This window comes from Motacilla alba, chromosome 6 (genome assembly GCF_015832195.1).
Source record: "Motacilla alba alba isolate MOTALB_02 chromosome 6, Motacilla_alba_V1.0_pri, whole genome shotgun sequence".
NCBI classification, from domain to species: domain Eukaryota; kingdom Metazoa; phylum Chordata; class Aves; order Passeriformes; family Motacillidae; genus Motacilla; species Motacilla alba.
In genome coordinates, this window is record NC_052021.1 from 23,088,221 (window position 1) to 23,107,285 (window position 19,065).

Here is a 19,065-nt window from a genome sequence, read left to right on the forward strand (position 1 = left end):
CAGGTGCCTGGAGCTGGTTCAGCCCCAGACTGACATTTGGCTGGACTGGCATAAAGCTCCTCATCTCCCTCAGCCTTGGTAGAGAGGGGACTATCTGATGTCTAATCTAACACAAGCGAAGCTTGCACCAGGGGAACTGCTTCTGCTTGAGGACACTCCTCAAACCAGAGCACGGGGCAGTCATACAAACCCCATATTCATGGGGAAATAGCATGGGCAGTCCCTGCACCACTTCTCACATCTCTTCCACCTGCTGTGCTGTTCTCTGCAGGATTATTCCCGAAACAGAAAGAGCACAGCTAGGATGTAAACCAAGGAGAGGAGGCATAAAATCCAAAAAAGTGGGGAAAGTGCCAGCATTCAAGTGTCCAGGTAGGCCTACAGCAAGAACAGGGAGAAAGCAGCATCTGGATCATGCTAAGTGATGGATATGGGATGGTGCAACATCCTTCAGCCCTCATCCGTGCACAGAGGTGCCTCCAGACATAGCTGGACCAGTTGAGCCACCTCAGCTGAGCCACCTCCCTGACAAGCTCTTGCTTTTCACCAGCCCTTGAACAAATCCATGTCTGGAGGGGCCATCCATGCAGCTCAGTGGACAGCACACACACTTGCTGCAGCACCAGGCACCAGCTGTTGCCCATGCCTTGCATCATCTCACCTGGCACAGCCTCTCCATCTCCAGGAGGCTCAGCTTTCCCCTCTGCCTGCTCCTAAAGGCAGCCCAGGGGTGGTAAGGGTGGAGCAGAAAAGGGCTGCCCAGGTGGAGCTGGCTTAGGAAGGGATGTGGATGAGAAAGCTTTGCAGAGAGGGATTGAACCCAAGGCTTTAATCTGACCTTGCAAGCAAGCTGTGAGGCCAGGGCAGAGCTCTTCCCTGGATGCTGGGCAGCCATACAGGGTGCAGCATTTCACACCTTACCCCTGTCCCTGCATTAATCCCCATTTCCCCCTGGTCTGGCTCACATCTCCATGCACTGCCCAGGATTCCTGCAGCGCCAGATTGAGGGGCACGCAGCAAAGCAAACCCAGCTCTGCGTGTCCCTGCAGCCAGCTCGCCCAGCCTCCCCCCACAGCCAGCACCCCGCCACTTGCTGTGACTGATACGGGGAACCTGGTGCTTTTATTAAACTCTTTGCTTCCTGTTTTAAGCTTAATAATAAATTGCATGTCACATTACGGCTGTGTTTATTAAAACCCATTGGCGTGGGCTCTGCTCTGCAACAGCATTTGAATTATTGAAAGCAACCCCCCATGGAGACCTATTTGCTGCAAACGCAGAAGGATTTATTTCCATTTTGTTTATCAGGCAGTATAAGTGCTGGGTGGAGGCAGGGAAGCCGTCTTGCTGTTTTATTTTCTCTCTGAGCCACTACAGCAGGGGGAAGAGGTGCCGTGCAGAGGACAGGGGGAAAAAATGCCACCCCCAACAGGGTGGGGACAGGTTGGGGACAGAAACCCTGGGGGTAGCTGGTCGCTCTGCCGTGAAGGTCTCTCTGGCTCTGGCTGAGTTCTCCATGCATAGTTGCTTTGTGCCTCAGTTTACCTGTTTGCAGAGCGAGGTTACAGTGCTGCTTCCATCCAGGCATGACCAGTGATCAGCTCAGGCTCAAGGAGCCTCTGCCAGAAGCCACTGTCTCCCATGGGAGATGCACATGGTGCAGGGGGATTGTCAGGGTGGCCATGAGGGGTGTTTGTCCTTTTGCAGCCCTAGCTAGCGCAGACGCCCAAGGATTGCAGCCAAACATCTCCAGGCTCTGCCCCATCCCAGCTCTGCCTGCGGCAGCCATCCAAAGCCAGTGACAAGAGGATGCTCTGGCCCTGGGACCATCCCGAGGGACAGTTCATACTCACGTCCCTTGTATCACCCTCCCTGCAAGGCAGAGGTTTTGCCAGAGGCAGGGGCAGGGCACGGAGCAGGCACGGACGGATTGGAGGATCGGGGTGCCCCAGGGGTGCTCCAGAGGTGCTCCAAAGGTGCCTAAGGGGTGCCCCAGAGGTGCTCCTGATGTGCCCCAGGGGTGCTCCAAGGGTGCTCCAGGGGTGCTCCAGAGGTGCCCCAGGGGTGCTCCAGAGCTGCCCCAGGGTGCCCCAGGGTGCTCCAGAGCTGCCCCCGGGCTGCCGGGCGCGCTGGCAGGGCGGCGCGGGGCGGCTCTGCCGGGAGGTGGCGCTGTTGAGCGGCTGTCGGGCCCCGGGCCGGCTCCGGGAGCCGCGGGCTGCAGGTCCCGGGAATGTGACCGGTCCCGGGAATGTGACCGGTCCCGGGAATGTGACCCTGTCCCTCTGCTCTGCTGTTGGGGGACCCCGCCTGAGTGCCGTGTCCTGCTCTGGGGCTCCCAGCATTAGAAGGATGTGGACCTGCCGGAGCGAGTCCCGAGGAGGGCCATGAAGATGCTCAGAGGACTGGAGACAGGCTGAGAGAGTTGGGTCTGAAGAAGAGCAGGCTGAAGAAGAGAAGGCTCCAGGAACACCTTAAAGCACGTTCCAGAACCTAAAGGGTCTATAAGAGAGCTGGAGAAGGACTTTTGACAAGGGCATGTAGTGATAGAAGAAAGGTGAATGGCTTTAAACTGAGAGTAAGTTTAGGTCAAATATTAGAAAGAAATCATTTTTTGTGAGGGTGGTAAGGAACCAGCATAGGTTGCCCAGAGAGGCTGTGGTCTCCCCAGCCCTGGAAGTGTTCAAGACCAGGCTGGCTGGAGCCCTGAGCAACCTGGCCTAGTGGAAGGTGTCCCATGGCAGGGGTATTGAAACTAAATGACCTCTAAGGTCCCTTCCAATCCAAACTACTCTATGATTCCATGTGCCTCCTGCCCAGGCCCAGACAGGGGCAGGTCCCAGCACCCCCAAGGGCAGGGAAGGTCAGGGGCAGCATGTTTTTGTTACAGGAGTGTATTTACTTGCCAGACTCGGTGGGTTTTCCCCGCAGACTGCAAAACCCTGTGGTTGGCAGCTGGTCAGAGGGTGCGTCTCCAGGGTCTTTCAGGTCCTGGCAGGACAAGCCGCCCCTTCTTTGTACCCAGGCTCGCAGTGACCTCTGGTGCTCTGGGAAGTACCCGCACCCTGCTCATCCCGGGTGGCCAGGAGGTGAGGGTGCTGTGCCTGGGCCAGTGGCCATGTCAACACTTCCCAGTCTAGGTCTCCTGGTTCCTGACATCAGCCTGACCTCTGGGTTCACCTGGTCAGGTGCTCTGAGTGCAGTCGGCTGGGCTGGCAGGAGCTGCTCAGCCCCCTCTGCCCCCAGAAAGCAACTGTGCCAAAGATCGGCCAGCAAAGGGGTTTGGTGCTGCATGCATTGGGACACACCCCCTGAACCCACAGGGACACCAGGTTTGGTCAGGTCTCCGGGACCATCTGGGTGCCTGGAGCTGAGAACAGGATCTGCAGAGCCTGAGGTGCCCCCTCCTTAGGGCTGCAGGAAACATCTGAGCAGCCAGCAGCAGAAGTGACCAAACGTTTTGAGAGCCAACAAATAACCTCAATTAAGCTCTGTGGCAGTGACCGATTCCAGCTGTGCAGCAATATTGGCTTCTTTAATTTTTAAGTGACTGGAAACGGCAAGAGTGGGAGCTGGGATGAGGAGACACCAGCCTTCTCTGTGCCCCTGGAGCCACTCTGCTGCCCTTGCGGGGAGTGGAGCCCAACTGCTGGCTGAGCTCCAGCCTGCCAGCCAGACAGTGGGATCTGAGGACACACAGCCCTTGGTTTGGTTAATTTTGGCCAAGAGCTTTTGCTCAAAGTCCCCCCTCTCTCGGTCACCACCTCCCCGCTGCTCTCCCTGCAGGAGCCCCCAGCATCCCCTGCCAGCTCCCTACAGGGTATGAAGGCACTGGGTGTGAAGCAGAGCGGGGCAAGGGCTGAGACCCAAATGCAGTTGCCCAGGCAGGGCATTGTCCTGCAGAGCACATGGAGAGCCAGGGATGGAGCGTGTGCCGCATCCGACACTCTCCAGGCAGAGCAAAGCTGCACCCGCACCCGGCACGACCTGGATTTGTGCCAACACAGGCAGGGCAAGCCCGGCCCTGAGGAGGGTTGGCATGGCAGCCCTGGCTGGGAGCCAGCCCCAGGCACCGGCAGGGAGCCCAGCAAGCAGCTCTTGACTGCTGAAGCTCCAGGACGCTCTCAGATTTCCCCGTGGCAGCCTCAGCCTGAGCGCGGCCCAGTTCCACCAGCTCATTTGTGTGCAAAACAGGAAGGAGATCAGGATGGATAAAAAAAGGCCCAGCTTCTCTGAAAGAATGTTTTACACCCAAAAAAAACAAAACAAAAGCCAATGGCACACTTCTGTCCCTGGTCCCTCCTGAACACCCTCCGACTCTGATGGAGCAGCCCAGGAGGATTCTGTTTTGCTCTTAGATGGAAGGAGAAGCTGAGGCATCAATGGCTTTTGCATTTCTCTGGCTGAGAAGGGGTTTTCTGCCAGAAAGGGCAGGCACCCCAACAGACCGGGCAGCAGTGCCCCATCAAGCTGTGGTGCAGGGGGCCGGAACTTGCCCAGCCTCACCGTCTGCAGGAATTTTGCTCTGCTGCCAGTTCCAGACAAATCCCTTTTATTTGCTTGTTCAGGTTTCAGTGCCGTAATTGTGTCATCTGAGCCAGCTCTCAAGAGAAAAAGGAAGAAAAGAAAAGAAAAAACATGTGAAGGAGAGTAGCACGGGACCCGAGCCGCCAGCCTTATTGCATCCTGCCTGCTCCTGCCTGGGGTCTGGCCAATTCCTTTCTCACGGGGTCTGGCTCTCTGCCGCAGCTCTGGACCTTCCAGAGCTGGGACTGAGTAACTGGGAGTGGTTTGGTCCCTATGGAGCTTTTGAGCACCAGAAGTCCTGCAAATGCTGCTGCTTTGGGGCATAAAGCACCCCTTGAATGTAAGCTCAGCCCCAGAATGCCCAGAGGAAGGGTCCTGACAGCCCTCTCTGGGCAGTGAGCAGCACAGTGCAATTCTGAGCTTTCTTCCTGTGTTCCCCCAAATGAAAGTTTGCCCTAAATCACCAGCTCTGGGAGGTAGGTGTTTGGTGTTTTGGGTTTTTTTTAATACAATGTTTCCAGTGGAAACTAAAGCATCCCTTTACTTCACCAGCTAGGCACTTCATCAGCTTGACAGAGCTGTGGTCACCTGGGTGGAGACCCCAGTGTCACAGAACCTAGGACCCCAAGATGAAAATGGGCAGCAGTGGGATGGGATCCAAATGCATGGGAGTACAGGGATTGGAGTTGATGCATCACCACTGCACAGGAGATTGTCTGCTGGGCACCCCCATCCCCAGGTGGGGTGGGAAGAGCAGGACCCACACCTGGATCAGCTGTGAGCGCTGGGATGGGCAGGAGGGCTCCTCAACTCAAGCACCCCACAACAGGCAAGGGAGCATCCACAGTGTTTGCACCCTTCCTCACCCCCATAATCATCCTGGTGGATGCAGGACAGTCAGCCAGCCCTGGCTTTGACCTACGTGTATATTTTAAATAACATCAACTGAAATGACAAAGGAAAGAATGAGGTCAGTCAAAGGCATGGAAGGGAAAAATGGAGTCAGTCAAAAAAAGGCCGAAGTGTTTCTGACCACAAGGGTGGTTCAGCTGGAGAAAAGACAGCTCTGAAAGCCACAAGTGCCTGGTTTCCTCAAATCACTACTTTTCTTGTTAAAAACAAAACAGAAGAAAAGGGTGTTTTGGCAGAAGGTTCCTCAGGTTCTGGGAAGAAGCTGGGATGTCTCCGTGCTTGGGCGATACGAGCTGTCAGGGGGGTGACACACTGGTTATCACAGTCAGGTCCCAGCTCTCTGCTCCAGCTTCCCCAGAAATTGCTCATACAGGACACAATGCCCCTGCCCTGGCCTCACTCTCCCAAAGGAGGCTCCATCCCCAGCAGCGAGTCCTCATCACACACAGCACAGCTGTCCCCACAGTGTCCTACCTGCCATTGTGTCTCCACTCAGTGCCCGAGGACAGATCCACCCTGACCCAGGCAGAGCTGTCCCTGGTCCCAGTCCTTGCCAACCAACCAGTATCCCATCCCCAAGCACCTCAAAGGATTGTGTCACCCTGTCCCCCACCCCAAAATGCAGGCTGTTGTGCCAGGATTGTCAGAAAAGGAGTTCTGGGCTGGAGGATGCTTGCTCCAGAGATGTCCCCAAGCCCCAGGGAAGGGTTGCTGTGGGCAAGGTGATCTCTGCAGCCGAACATGCCATCTCTGGGCTAGTAGTAGTCCTCCTCACTCTCCCTGTAGTCCTCAGGTGTCGTGCGGGGCTTCAGCAGGGAGAAGTCTGTCAGGTTGAGTTGGTCTGAAATGGCAGCATGGGGACAGTGTGACATTGCCACCCTGCTGTGCCTGTCCCCTTGCCCAGCAGGACCAAAGCCAAACCGTGCACAGCAGCTTTCTGGGGCATCCCCAGCACAGCCCCACGCTCCAGCAGCTCCTGCCGTACTGGTGCACTGTGCCCAAACATCACTTCCCATGTCCCCGTGAGAGCAGGGGGATAAGGACGGGGTGCTCACCCGGTGTGAAGACGGTCAGGCTGGCCAGTGCCACCACCTCCCCGACCCTGTTCCTGGCGAAGCAGCGGTACGTGCCCTCATCCGTCACCCGCACACCCTGGATCTGCAGCCAGCCTGTCACTTCGTATTTCTGGGGGCCACCTCTGAACTGCAAGAAGGGAGGATTTCTGTCAGCACTTGTGGCAGAAGCGAGAGGGAGTGTGTGCCACAGAGCCCCAGGTCCCCTTTCGGCAGGCAGCGAGGTCCCAGGATCGCTCTGGCAGCAGCCATGCTATTTTCTGTTTATCCCCAGGAATAAATAAGCTTTTCCTGACCCATCTGGGCTGCAGCTGTGCTTGCAGGCTGCTATTATGGTGTGGTGGCCAGGGGTGGAGGACAGTAGAGTTTCCTCCAGCCGGGCAGGGTAGTCCTGCTTGAGGCGAAGATCCTCAGTCAGACCCTGCAGCAAGCTGTGGGGAGGCTTGAAGGACAGAAATATGGAAGGGGGCCATGGTGCAGGTTCCACCTGCTCCTCTGGCTCCCTCCATCCATCCCACCACAGTTTCTTCCTCATTGGTGCCTGGCTGAGGTGCATGGCCCCTTTGCCTCTGCCCACACCCTCTAACAGCTAGGTACACCCAGCTGGGTGCTATATTTGGGGCTGGCCACAGGCAGGATGCTGACCCCTGGGCCTGCCAGCTCTGGGAGGGAAGCCCTGCTGATGGGAAAAAAGGGCAGGAACTGCCTGAGTGTGCTGGTAGGACCAGAGGAGAACCCAGGCTGTAAGGCACTCAGACGTCCTCTTTCCAGCCCTGCAAGTGAGACTGCAAGTGAAGCCAGCACACACAGCAAACTAAAGGCAGGCAAGTGGGAAACTCCCTGCTGCAGGACTCTATGAATAAGTTCAAAAGTTACTAGAGGAAATCACAGAAGAAAGAGATGCTGATAGTTCCTACCACTGAGACACCAGCCCTGTCTCAGTCAGTCCTCATGTTAGAGAGCCTCCAGTCACCCCTTCTCCTCCCCAGGCAGCCAGGCTTGGCCATTCCCAGAACATGACCACTCTCAGGTCTGGTTGTCCATGAGCTCTGAGAAGAACTGGGTCATCCTGGGGTCATCTTCAATGCCCCGGGCACACCGCTCACCTGGACGGAGATGTGGGGGTCATCTCCAGGCAGCAGCATCTCTGTGCCATCCTTCCTCCACTCAATGGATGCCATGGGGTAGGCGAAGACCTCGCAGCCGAAGATGACATCCTGCCCGGTGACGTTCCATGTGTCATAGGGAGGAGAGGTGATCTGAGGCTCTGGGGAGGGGGGTGGAGGAGAGCACAGTGGGCTCAGAAGAGGTGCCACCCTTGGCAGGTCCCACAAACTCTCTTGGGCTGGAGCAGCAGCATTTGGTTCACATAGAGATGCTGGGACCCTTCCCATGTCTGGCTCCTCTCCCTCCCATGGCAGACCCTCACCTTTCCTAAGGACATGGTCCCTCCTCACAGCCGGGACTGGGAGCTCCCACCCCAACACCCCCCAGTCCATGGAGAGTTGCCATCCCTGCTGGCCTCAGTTTCCCCGCCTGTGCAATGATGCTCAAGTGACACTCGCAGCAGGAAGAGAGCAATGACAGTAATGTTACCAAACAAAGCTCTCCTGAGCAATTGGAGCACGCTCCTCCTGTGGGAGAAAGGCCAAGGGGCGCTCATCCAGCCTGAGGCTGGTGAGGATGGATGAGGGAGTTGAGCTTCCAGCCAAATGAGGCCTCTGCTCTGACACAGGGCTTGTGCCAGCAATGAAGGCAGTCAGCAGGTCCCCATCTCCTGGATGGAGCCAACAGCTCCAGGTTCCACATTCTTTCCCTGGAGGGACAGAGGGAGGACTGTCCTTCTCACACACACCTGCTCCATGATCTGGCCCATAGCATGAGCCAGAGTTCAAGGGAAGCTTTTCACCTCCAAATACACCGAGAAAACAGTAAAGAACATGATGATCTACAGAAAATAGGTCAACCTTGACACCCTTCAGGCTGCAGTGACATCACTGGGTGACCTGTGCCTGGCTGGGCAGGGTGGGGCATGGCCTTCCTGCTAGACTGTCCCCTCTCAGCCCCCACCTGAGTTTTAAACAGGAGATGGAAATCACACAGCCAAGCCAAAGCAACCCTGGTTTCTATTTGCAGGAGGCAGGCACATTTCTCAGGAGCAACAGGCCACTGTGAACCCAGCCCGGCCGCCAAGAATTCGCTAACAATTCCCTGGAACTTCCCCATCTGCTCCAGCAGGATTTGTTGCTTCCCATAAACTCCACTCCCTCTTGGCAAAGCTGCTCCCAGATTTCTCCAAGCACTGGATCTGCAAGGGGCTCCCCCAGCGCAGCAGGGTGGGGGCACTAGGTGGGAGCCTGACACTGCACGGAGCAGCCCCCAGAGCAGTCCTGTCCCTGGTTTTGCTGCCAGGTGAAACAGTTCAGCCAGACCCCCTTGCTTGTTTATTCCCACAGTTCCAGGGCCACTACCTGACTCGCAGGGACCTTCATGGGCCACAGTGAGGTTGGCATCGGGGTGAGCACGGGCAGCCTCCAGGAACCTGCAGATCTGGGCGTAGGTTTTGCCGTCAGAGCCACAGAGGGCCAGGTGGGAGAGGCAGGCGCACTGGGGCTCGGGCACCTCTCCGTGACGCAGGTCCCCGGCATCCAGCCGGCACTCCAGGTGCTCCCCACACTTGCCGTAGAAATGGTTGGTGTTGTCCAGGTCACAGATCTGTCCCTCCAGGTTGGCACATTCCCAGCAACAGTCACAGGCATCCCGCACTGTGCCTGCCAGGCACCCGCGCGGCGTCGGGCACTCCTCTGGCTGGCACGCAGCGCAGCCCTCCCCCTCCTCCAGCAGCCGCTGCCAGCCCCGCTGGAGGTAGTCAGAGGTGCTGGGAAAAGCCTGGCCCAGCTGGAGCAAAGCCCAGTGCAAGGAGAGCAAGGAGAGCATGAGGCAAGAGATGCTGAGGGACTTGGCTTCAGACATCTTCACGGCAGCTCCTCTATCCCAATCCCACTGTCACTTGGATGGAGATTTCTGGCACTGCTCTGGTCTCCCTGTCTAGATCTGAGGAGCCATCCTGGCCTGTGGGGAGGGAGAAAGTGTGTTACTGGTATAGGAAGTGTCTCCCACTCCTTTGTCTCCACAGCACTCTGATGTGCAGGGGAGGGTTGGTTCCAGCCCCTCTCACCCCCAGCCCTGCAGTCACCTGGGGCTTTGCACCCCGGAGCTCCCCAGGCAGCTCCTGCCTTGTGAGGCTGAACACTGAATGTCTTCTGAAGAGATAGTGGTGATGACCCCAGCCCATCAGGCTTCATCCTTCTTTCCTTGGCAGCCCAGCATGCAAAGTCCAGCCTCCTCTGACCCCAGCATTGCCTGGGAAGCCACAGGGCTGGCAGGGCACTGGACAGGCTGCTCTGCAGCTTATGGTTCAGCTCCTTCATACCCTGCTCCTGGTCTCCTGTCAGAAAGTTGCTCTCAAGCCCCTTTTCTTTCCCTGTTTGCAAGAGTCACAAACGCTTTTTTTCCTCCCTCACCATCCATACAAGCACAATAGAGCGACTGATCCTGCAGACAAGGTGTTCTTTCTGTGCTGGAGGCAGTCAAGCCAGGAGGATGCTCCCAGTCGTGCCCGGCTTTTGTTCTCCTTCCCTCCCTGCGCTGCAACCCCTCTTCTAAAGCACCACCTACTTGAGCAGGGGAAAAAATGTCCACTCCCCAGAAGGTTTTGTGAGCCCCTCAGTTATCACACAGGCAACTGAAGCTGAGCACGGAGGAGCCCAGTGCGCAGGTGAGGAACCACTGGACTGACAGCAGACCCAGTGTGATCAGTGCGTGCCAGCACAGCAGGGACCCTGCCCTCAAACCAAGCCTGCGTTACCTACTCAGGGAAGGAAGAAGCTGATCTACTCCGGGCTTCCCAACTCTCCCTGGGAGGGAAAACGTGGCATCTCAGAGCCTGTCCCCAGAGAGGGTGACAATGAACCAAATCCCTTTGCGAACATCCCTCCCTGCCCCCTGTTGTACCTGGCTGCCTTCCCTGAGACGGGATGCAGTTATGGTCCTCCACCCCAGGGCGACTCAGCACGAGCGAGCGAGGCTGAGGAGGGGACCTGACAGGCTGACAGGCTGTCCCCCCCGTCCCCTCCCGCTGGGAACGGCACCGAAGGGCGAGCTACAGCCCCCCCAGCGACACCCGCCACTCTCGGGGCTAACACAGCCCAGAGCTGGGGTGGGGATGGCCCGGATATTGGGTTACACATATGCATCCCCTGGATAAAAAGCCGTGAAGATTTGACCCCTTTACCAGAGACCACCAGGCACCCCAGGGGTGGAAAGGGGCAGAGGGTCCCAGTGCCGAAGCCCTTCCCCCGGCCCACCCTACTCCAGTCTGTACGGAGTCAGGCTCCATCGCCCGATGGATGTGGGGGGCCAGAGAAAGGGTACGGGGGGATTGCAAAAAGTTGCTCTCTGGCTCCACACGTCTGGGGTGCGGGCGCTGGGGGTGCTAGAAGAGTGCTAGGAAGGGGCACGACGTCCCTTGGGGTCCCCCAGGAGCCACCCCGCCATAAGCCGCCACTTACCGGAGGCGCCGGTGCCGGGGGCGGCGGGAGCGCAGTGGCCGCGGCGGCGGGGCTGCTGGCCCCGGGGCTGCCGGCCCCCGGCCGCTCCAGCACCGCCGTGATGTCAGCGAAACGTGAATCCCCCCGCCCCTCTCCGGGCCCGCGGCCCGTCCCTGGACCGGGACACGGGCTGGCCGGCACCCCTTCCCTGCCGGGCTCTCGCCACGCACCGCAGCCCGGCCCCGGGGCTCTGCCGCTGCGGCTCCCTGGCACCGGCACCTCCCCGCTGGAATCACCCCCATTCGTGAGCGGGACCCGGGCTGATGCTCCGCCCCATCCATGGGGCAGGAAGGGACTGGGGTCCCCTCCTTTGCAGCACAAGCTGGCAGCGGTCCTTCGGGACAAGTGAATGGGAGAAGAGGGCATGGCTAAGGAAGTGGTCAAAAGCATCTCCCAGGCTGTAATTTGGTTAGGAAACATAGACTGAAAAGTTGAGCAGCTGCTGTAAGTAAACGGGGGGATAACTCCTGGGAATGTCTGCACTCGCCTCACACCAGGAGCTACGTGTGAAGGGGGTATTGGGGTGTAAACCACAGTGCTCCCTTGGCTGGAGTGGAGCTATTGGGAGCCGTGGTGGGGCTGCTCCATGCTACAGCAGTGCAAAACCCATGTACACAGGGCTGGGGCTCCAGACTTCCCCAGCAAGCTGCCTCGCTGCTCCCTGCTTCAGTTTCCCTCTGGAATTGGCTCTGAGGAGTGGGGGAGCCAGCCTGCCTTTGCAGCACAAACACACACCGTGCATTTGCATCTTGCTCCGGATGCCATGCCAGGGGGGATCACACAGCCTGCTCCTCTCCAGGCAAGGAATTTGTGGGATTTCGTTCCCCCATGAAGCTCAAGCAAATCAGGACCCCTCTAAGGATCTGGTTTCCTTCACCATGCTGCAAAAATCTGCTTTTGCTTTCCAACACCCTCCTGCAAATTTGTTCTGGGTTCCAGGGCTTTTTCTCAGTCACATTGTGAGTCCAGCCATGTCTAATGAATGGAAAATGTGTCAGGATTCAGCCCCCTTAAATCTGCCTCTGCTGGCCAAGCTCCCCTCCCCAGCCCCCTGCGGCAGAGTGGGGTTTCCTGCCAGCTATGCCTTCAGCCTCGCTCCCCCTTACGGCCCCCAGCCCCTTGGCTCGGGGCTGCCTCCCCCCCTGGCTCCCCTTGTCCAGCCTATGGAGTTCGGTCCCCACATGCCACAAGTTTTCAGGTCTAGCATCCACAAGTTGCTGAGCAGCTGGGACTGCAGCTGTTCTGGGAGCAGGGAAAAAGCCAGGAAGGGCTGAGGTTTTTCTACATACTGGGTCAGAGCCTGAGCAGAGAGGAAACAGACTGCAGTGCTGAGCCTCAAACAGGAGTGCTGAGCTTCTTGGGCTATCCCTGCCATACCACGCTTCCCGCTTTGGGATGAAGGACTACCTGCATATTCAGGCATTCCTGCACACCCTCACTTGCCCCTGCTCCACACAGGAGGCAAAGCAGCGAAGCAAGCCCAGCCCCGTGGGCCACCTCCTGCTCACAAAGCTCCTGGCCAGCACAGAAACAGAGCCAGCACTTAAATCCCAGGCACTGCTGAAAACGGACCATCAGTGTTTCGGGTTATTTGTGTCTCTTGCCCTTGGCAAGGGGGAACAGGCCCCATTGCTGCTGTCCTTCCCCACACATGGCTCCTCCTCCCACGTGCCATGGCCCAAACACTTGGTGTGTCTTATCTTCATGGGCTTATCACGGCCTCTGGGTGGCTGAATTCACCTGAGCACCACAGCAGCGTCAGCCACTGACTGGGGAGAACCCCTGGCCACAGGTGAAATCCAAACACCGGTCTGAGCAGGCAGCTCCGGTTGTGGAGGAATACAACCCAGCCTCAGAAAGCCAAGGGCAGCTTAGCTCAGCTCAACAAGATGGAGCTCAAACGTGGCAGTTAATTAAACCTCCTGCTTAATGAGACTATTGAATGTGTTAATAGACAGTAGCAGCTATGAATGAGAGGTGGAAGATCCAACCTGCGCTTAACAAGGATTCTGCTCAATCACACCTGAAGCCAATCAACACAGCCGTGGCTGCAAATGGGGTTTGTGGCTTACGTTGCTTGACAGCTTTGTGGGGAAAAGGGTGATCACAGCCCTGCATGGCCTGGCGCTTGGGTAAATTGCATTCCTGGCTCCCTACCAGTGCTGGCTAGTTATCTCTCATTTTTCCTCACTTTTCGCTCCTGGAACTGGGCTTTGAGGGCTGAGCCTAAAGCACCAAAGTCTCCCCTTCCTGGTGGGTTGCTCCCCATCACTGTTTTCTCATCTTGTGATGGTCCCATAGAAGCCAAGAGTCCATGGGCGCTCCTGGCAGGCCCACAACCTTGGCATCCCTCCAGAGTTCTGCCATCAGAATGAAACACATCACATCCAGTCAGGGGTACTACACTGCTCCTGGCCCCACTGACCCCCCCCACAGCTTTGGACTGATCCCCCAGACACCCCATAGCAATCTGGGGGTTATGGCAGATGAAGCCAAGGGAAAAATCCGCTCTGGAAAAAAAAGTCCTAGGCCAAGTGACTCAACGTACGTCATGTCAGGCAGGGCTGGCGAGCAGCATTGGGGCTGGGCTGGCGGGGTTGAGAATGTGGTTATGTCACAGCAGAAGCACATGTCACCAGAGATCCTGGGACCGAATGCTGCCGGAACACTGCATGGGGGGCATGGGGGTCTCCTTCTGGTAATAAACCAGATCTCTCTCATTTCACAGCAAATACACCCTCTGCTTCCTGCTGTCTGGCAGCCTGAAACGGCCCGGTTCCGGCCCGCCCAAGGCTGAGTGGCTCTCGAGGGGCCCCAGCCACATTCCAGGGTTCCGCGGTGGGGACAAGGCACGGGCAGCAGGCAGGTCACCCGCCCTGCGTGCCAGGCCGGACCGCTCTAGGAAGCAGCCAGGCTCAGGTTTCTCCAGGCTTTTCCAGACCAAATTCCTCTGAAGAACCAACCCGTCAGCAAATTCCTGGGGAAGCGGTTGCAGCTGTGTGCAGGGTCACCCGGCCCCGAGGCGCGATGGCCGAATGGTAAGGGACGCCCCGGTGTCCAGGCTGCCCGGGGTCCCCGGCAAGCGCCGCGGCTCATCTCCATCCCAGCCGATTGCTGAGGTTTTCCCACCAGCCCCATCCAAGCGCCGGTCTGATAACCCGGGGGCAGGAACCGAAAAGACGGCGGGGGCCGCATTCCCGGGGTGTCCCCGCACCGGCACGACCGTGCCAACTTTGACACGGCGGTGCCGGGCGAGAACGGGTTCCACCGCCCCGGGACCCGCCCGGCTCCTCCCACCCCCCGCGAGTCCCGCCCGGCCCGCGGGGCTGCCCGGCCGCGGGTGCGGGTGGCGGTGCGGGTGTTTCGGTGCGGGCAGGCGGCTGCGGCGTCTCTGCTGCCACCTCCAGGGCGCTGCTGGCCTCGTCCCCGGCCCCTTCGGTGACACTGACCCTGTACCTGGGCGCTGCAGAACCTGGAGCAATGCGTGGACACCTCAGGCCCACCACCTTTATCTTCCTGCGCTCTAAAAGCCCCACTATCAGCCGAGCCCGGGAGCCCTCACCGCGCTGGAATGTGCTGAGGGGCTTGGGCACATCCTCCTGTGACGGTGGGATCCTCTGTTCAGCCTGCCCTGCTGCTCAGGGCTGCATGGCCCCCACAGACGGGGTGGGTTCTCCAGAGGTGCTGCCAGTTCAGAATCACCGCGCCCGCTGCCGCCTTTGCCACCCTCCCTTTCCCGAGCCTCCAGAAGCGCCGGCAGGGCTGGGACGCAGCCAGGGAAGGTGACCCGCTGCCAGCACCCCGGCACCCGCTGCCACTGGGGAGGGGGAGCCTGCCCGCTCCCCCCTGCAAGAGGCTGCCCATTTCCAGGCGTCATTAAAGAGCAATTAGCTGGAAATTAAGCTGAGAACAAGTATTGATTAGCTCATTAAGGCTGGGGGAGCTGGCTGAGGCGGTAGGAATTGCTGCTGCTCGCCCTCATTATGGGCAAGGTTAAAGCATGTGGTCGGGCAGCTCATTAAAAATGCCAGGGACCAATCGATGTCCCCAGCCCAGCGCCGCCCAGCACCCCCAGCCCCCCTGGGGACGTCCAGCTGCTCTGTTTCTGGGACTGGCCCTTGACCTCTGTGATGAGCCGGCTTAGGAAGGGACTGAGCATCCTTGCTCCCCTGCCTCCACTACTGCATCCTGGGCTCCCCGGCAGAGGCAGCAGTGTCCCTTTTGGGCTTGTCAACCCCCCAAAACTCACTGGCCAAGTGTGTTTTGTCTTTCCCAGTCAGGGGAATCCATGGGGACAGGTTCTGCCTCGCTCAGTGAAGTGGCTGAGTCTGCACCACTGCTGGCTCCAGGAGAGAACAGACACCATGGCTGAGCAGCCCGGACCTGCTACGCTCCAGTTCTGAGTTTTTCATGTCTGCCTAGAGGTGCCAGCTTGTGCAGGTGTGGGACAGACCAAAGGCGATCTCAGGGATGGAATGAAAGCAGGTGACAGATGAAAGACACTCAGTGGCTCTGTGTGGCCAAGCCCTGTCACACCACACTGCCCTGTATCCCAGGCTCACAGCTCCTGGGGGGCTCTTGGGGTTAGCCCAAACTCGGCCCGGCCAGACCCATGCAGCTGGACCCAGCCACCCCGAGCATCTGTGTCTCTGGTCTCATGTCCCTCCCATTTCCATCTCTGCCTCTCGTGGCCACCAGCAGCTCAGGGCCAGCTCTCAGCCAGCACACACCAGGAGGGTGTCCCTGCAAAGCCGGGTGGTGTGTGGGAGGAGGCAGGTGTCATCATTATTTTTGTTTTCTTTACACTGCTCTGGAAATATATTGTATTCTCAGATAATCCCGTTCAATTATACCACAATAAAACACATAATAAAAACGTAATTCATTTTTCCTGAGCGCTCCATCTCCCTGTGCCTTGGCAAGCTATTAAAAATTTGTCTTCATTTTTCTGGCAAGAGCCTTGTACCTTTTCATCTTTAATTTATGAGAGCAGAATAGCTACTGACAAGCCCTTATTGCACGGCAAGGGGCTGCATTATTTATAAGCTGCCAATGGCTGGCTCAGGGGAGATATTTGCAATATTCCAGGGCCGGGAGAAGGAGGGGGACAGATCCCTGATGTGCCTGTCCCAATCCACTCACTTCCCCACCCTGGGCAGGTGCTGGGTGCAGGTGTTCTCCTGGCCGTCCCTTGAGGGGAGCAGCTCGAGCCTGGCCTCTGCCAGCCCCTGCCAGCTGTGGAAGCTGTGGCACAGGGTGGCTCTGGGCTCATCACTGCTGTATCTGCCCATCTTGGCCTTTGCAGCAGTCTCACTCCGTCCTTCAGCATGGGGCACTGCTGAGCACAGCTGCCTCCCTCCCTCCTCTCCCTGGCTGGACATCCATTGCTCCTTCTGGCTGCCCTGTCACACAGAAAGCTGAGGGGGAGGCAGCTGCTGCCCGCAGGCTTGCCAGGGTCCTGCGACAGCAGCGATGCGCTCCCCAACGTGCTCTCTGATAGCTGTACATAGAAAGTGGGATAAAAATAGTCCTGCAGGAAGGCACAGGAGCAGGGCCAGAATTGTCCTGTGACTGGGTTGCAAGAGGGGGTGTGAGTGTGGGCAGAGCCAGGGTGACGCTCTGGCCTCTCCAAACCAGCAGCATCCAGGGCAGCAGCTTAGCAAAGCTCTCTGCGCAGCGGCGAGGTCCAAAGCCGACTGTACTAAAAAAAACCCTCCTGACAGCTGGATAAGCTTAAACACATGCCAGGCCAGCCAGAGCTGCTGCAAAGGCAGCGGGCTGCAAAGCAGAACCCAGCCCCAGGGGTGCAGAGGCACCCCAAAAGCCAGCCTGCCCCTCTCTCCTGCTCCCATCCTCATCCCAATAGCAGTCCCTTTCCAGCATATACAAATGAGTGAGCAGCACACTTCTCTTTGCTGTTGGTTTTGTATAAACAATCTGCCTTTATTGTTTGGTATATATAGGTACATTATATGTATATCAAAAATATCTAGAGGAAACCACAGTGCACTTAAAGCTATTTGAGAAGGTCCACCTGAAAGCAAGCACTCCAGGAGGGGGTAGAGTAACCCCTCAGGGGAAGCCCAGCCCTGAACACAGATGGCATTAAAATGAGAATAAAACCAAGACTCTACTGGGATTAAAACGTGCCATTTGCTCTGGGGATGGAAGCAGCAGAAAGCCAGATTAAAACCCCAGAGCGGCCCGCAGGAGAGCAGAAGGTGAGCTGGAAGCACACGCCTGGGCTAGGAGAGCCCCCCACTCTGAGTTCCAGCCACTACGTGCAATCGATCACTCACCCCCAACTATTTTGGGTATGGGGAGTTTTCCTCTCCAAAAGCTGCTCTGCCATCCCCAGGCACCAGCTGCTGAACCGCTGGGCATTGTAGGGTGCCTACAGAGGTACTCTACCTTCAATTGCTGATTCTCTGCTGCCTCCTAAAGCTGGGGAGCACCATTTTCTTCCTCATCTCACTTTTGTTTTTCCTTCCACCACAGCTCACAAGGTCCCTGGTGTTGCTGCCTGCACTTCCCTGTGCACTGCACAGAGCTACAGGCACACACACACAGAGGAGGAGTGCACCAGGGTGCCAGCCAGGAGGTCCCTAGAGCAGGGCTGAGCCAGGCACGGGGACAGGGTTTGGTGTGGTGCTGCATGGCTGCAGGGACCCCAGAAAGCAGGGCTGAGCACCTGGGACCTATGGACACACAACGGCCAAGGGAAAGCACAGCAGCCCCAAGGAGACCCAAAGGGCAAAGCTCAGCAACGTGCTGGCCTGGCAGCTCTGTGGGGCACATCTCAGCCACCCCAGGTCCTGCTCAGAGCCCTTTGTTGAAGTAGACAGTCTCCAGCCATGGATCTTTCTTCCGGAACTGATCTTGGACTTCAGGCTCCAGGCTGCTCACAGGCATTGAGCTGTAGAGGAAACATGGATACAGAGGATGGAGGGGTATAGCCACCAGGGGCCTCAGGTTGGAAACTGCCTGCTGTACCCCACGGGGATGCTGTCCCCATGGCCCAGCACAGACCCTTGGCTCTGCACTGCTGCCTGTGCACAGAGATGTGTGTGCATTGGTTTAAGCCCCTGACTGCTCGAAGAAGCAAAGAATCTCTTGGGAGTCAGAGAGCACCCCCATCCCACACAGGAACCACACGTGCAGTCAAAGTCCCTGTCTGTACCTTTTCTGTGGGAAGAGTGCACAGCACAACGGGGTGGCAAACACCAAACTGCAAAGGAAAGACATGGAAAGGTGAAGCTGGGCTGCATAAATCACCCACACCCACCCACGGCCTGATCCCAGAGCAGTAATGAGGCAGCCCAGAGCTATGCTGGGTGTTCAGCCAGGAAAGGGTTACAGAGATGCCCTCTCCAAGCTCCAGACTCTGCATCTGGCTCCTGAGGAGGGGCAAAGTCTGTCCCCTGATGATGTGGGGGAATGGCAATGCTGAGTAGGAGCCCATGGCAGGCTTGAGAGACACCAAGATGAAGCAAAGCAACTCCTGGTGCCAGAACCTCATAACCCATCCCATCTGCCTGAGGTGCAACTAGCCTGGCCAAGCTCTGGCATCCCCCCAGGAAACCTGGGGGCAGTTCTCTCCCCCCACTGCCAAGCAGGGTTCCCAGCAGCACTGTCCCATACACTTGGGCTTGGTATCTGCCCAGGGCAGCGATGCCCATCGGTGGAAGAGGACTTACCAGAGTCCCACCAGGCTGACCTGCAGGGGAGCATTCAGGTACGGGTACCGCTGCCAGGGACAGGGAGAGGAAGTGTGTCAGTGCGGCGGACAGGGCAGGAAGGTGTCTATTCCCCAACAGGGTGCCAGCCCTGAGGGGTGCCAACAATGTGCCAAGCTTGGTGGGTGTCCCTACGCCCACCTGCCCATCCCAGGATCACTGGTACCTTCAGGAAAGCTCTCTTCTCCAGCATGTTCATGATCACCGGTG

At 57.9% G+C, this 19,065-nt stretch overlaps 2 protein-coding genes across 2 annotated transcripts; both read right to left on the minus strand.

The window, feature by feature from the left end:
- Window positions 1-4,532: 4,532 nt before the first annotated feature.
- On the minus strand, window positions 4,533-11,291 carry KAZALD1 (Kazal type serine peptidase inhibitor domain 1). The gene is made up of 5 exons (XM_038141545.1): window positions 11,081-11,291; window positions 8,981-9,581; window positions 7,616-7,776; window positions 6,492-6,639; window positions 4,533-6,277 (listed from the first exon to the last, which is right to left on the minus strand). Exons 2-5 carry the CDS (start codon window positions 9,480-9,482, stop codon window positions 6,192-6,194), a joined length of 897 nt encoding a protein of 298 aa, XP_037997473.1. The 5' UTR covers window positions 9,483-9,581; window positions 11,081-11,291; the 3' UTR covers window positions 4,533-6,191.
- Window positions 11,292-17,030: 5,739 nt separating this feature from the next.
- On the minus strand, window positions 17,031-19,059 carry SFXN3 (sideroflexin 3). The gene is made up of 4 exons (XM_038140717.1): window positions 19,022-19,059; window positions 18,817-18,866; window positions 18,300-18,347; window positions 17,031-18,035 (listed from the first exon to the last, which is right to left on the minus strand). The coding sequence occupies exons 1-4, from the start codon at window positions 19,052-19,054 to the stop codon at window positions 17,939-17,941; spliced, it is 228 nt and encodes a 75-aa protein (XP_037996645.1). The 5' UTR covers window positions 19,055-19,059; the 3' UTR covers window positions 17,031-17,938.
- Window positions 19,060-19,065: the final 6 nt, after the last annotated feature.

What these genes read in the sequence shown, in the direction of transcription:
- KAZALD1 (XM_038141545.1), bottom strand. Translation starts at nt 9,482, where the DNA reads ATGTCTGAAGCCAAGTCCCTCAGCATCTCTTGCCTCATGCTCTCCTTG. An exon ending in TGAAGGTCCCTGCGAGTCAG is followed by an intron (nt 7,777 to 8,980) that starts GTAGTGGCCCTG and finishes CCCCCTCCCCAG; the next exon opens with AGCCTCAGATCACCTCTCCT. An exon ending in ACCCCCACATCTCCGTCCAG is followed by an intron (nt 6,640 to 7,615) that starts GTGAGCGGTGTG and finishes CCCTTCTTGCAG; the next exon opens with TTCAGAGGTGGCCCCCAGAA.
- SFXN3 (XM_038140717.1), bottom strand. Translation starts at nt 19,054, where the DNA reads ATGAACATGCTGGAGAAGAGAGCTTTCCTGAAG. An exon ending in GTCAGCCTGGTGGGACTCTG is followed by an intron (nt 18,348 to 18,816) that starts GTAAGTCCTCTT and finishes TTTCCTTTGCAG; the next exon opens with TTTGGTGTTTGCCACCCCGT. An exon ending in GCACTCTTCCCACAGAAAAG is followed by an intron (nt 18,036 to 18,299) that starts GTACAGACAGGG and finishes TTTCCTCTACAG; the next exon opens with CTCAATGCCTGTGAGCAGCC.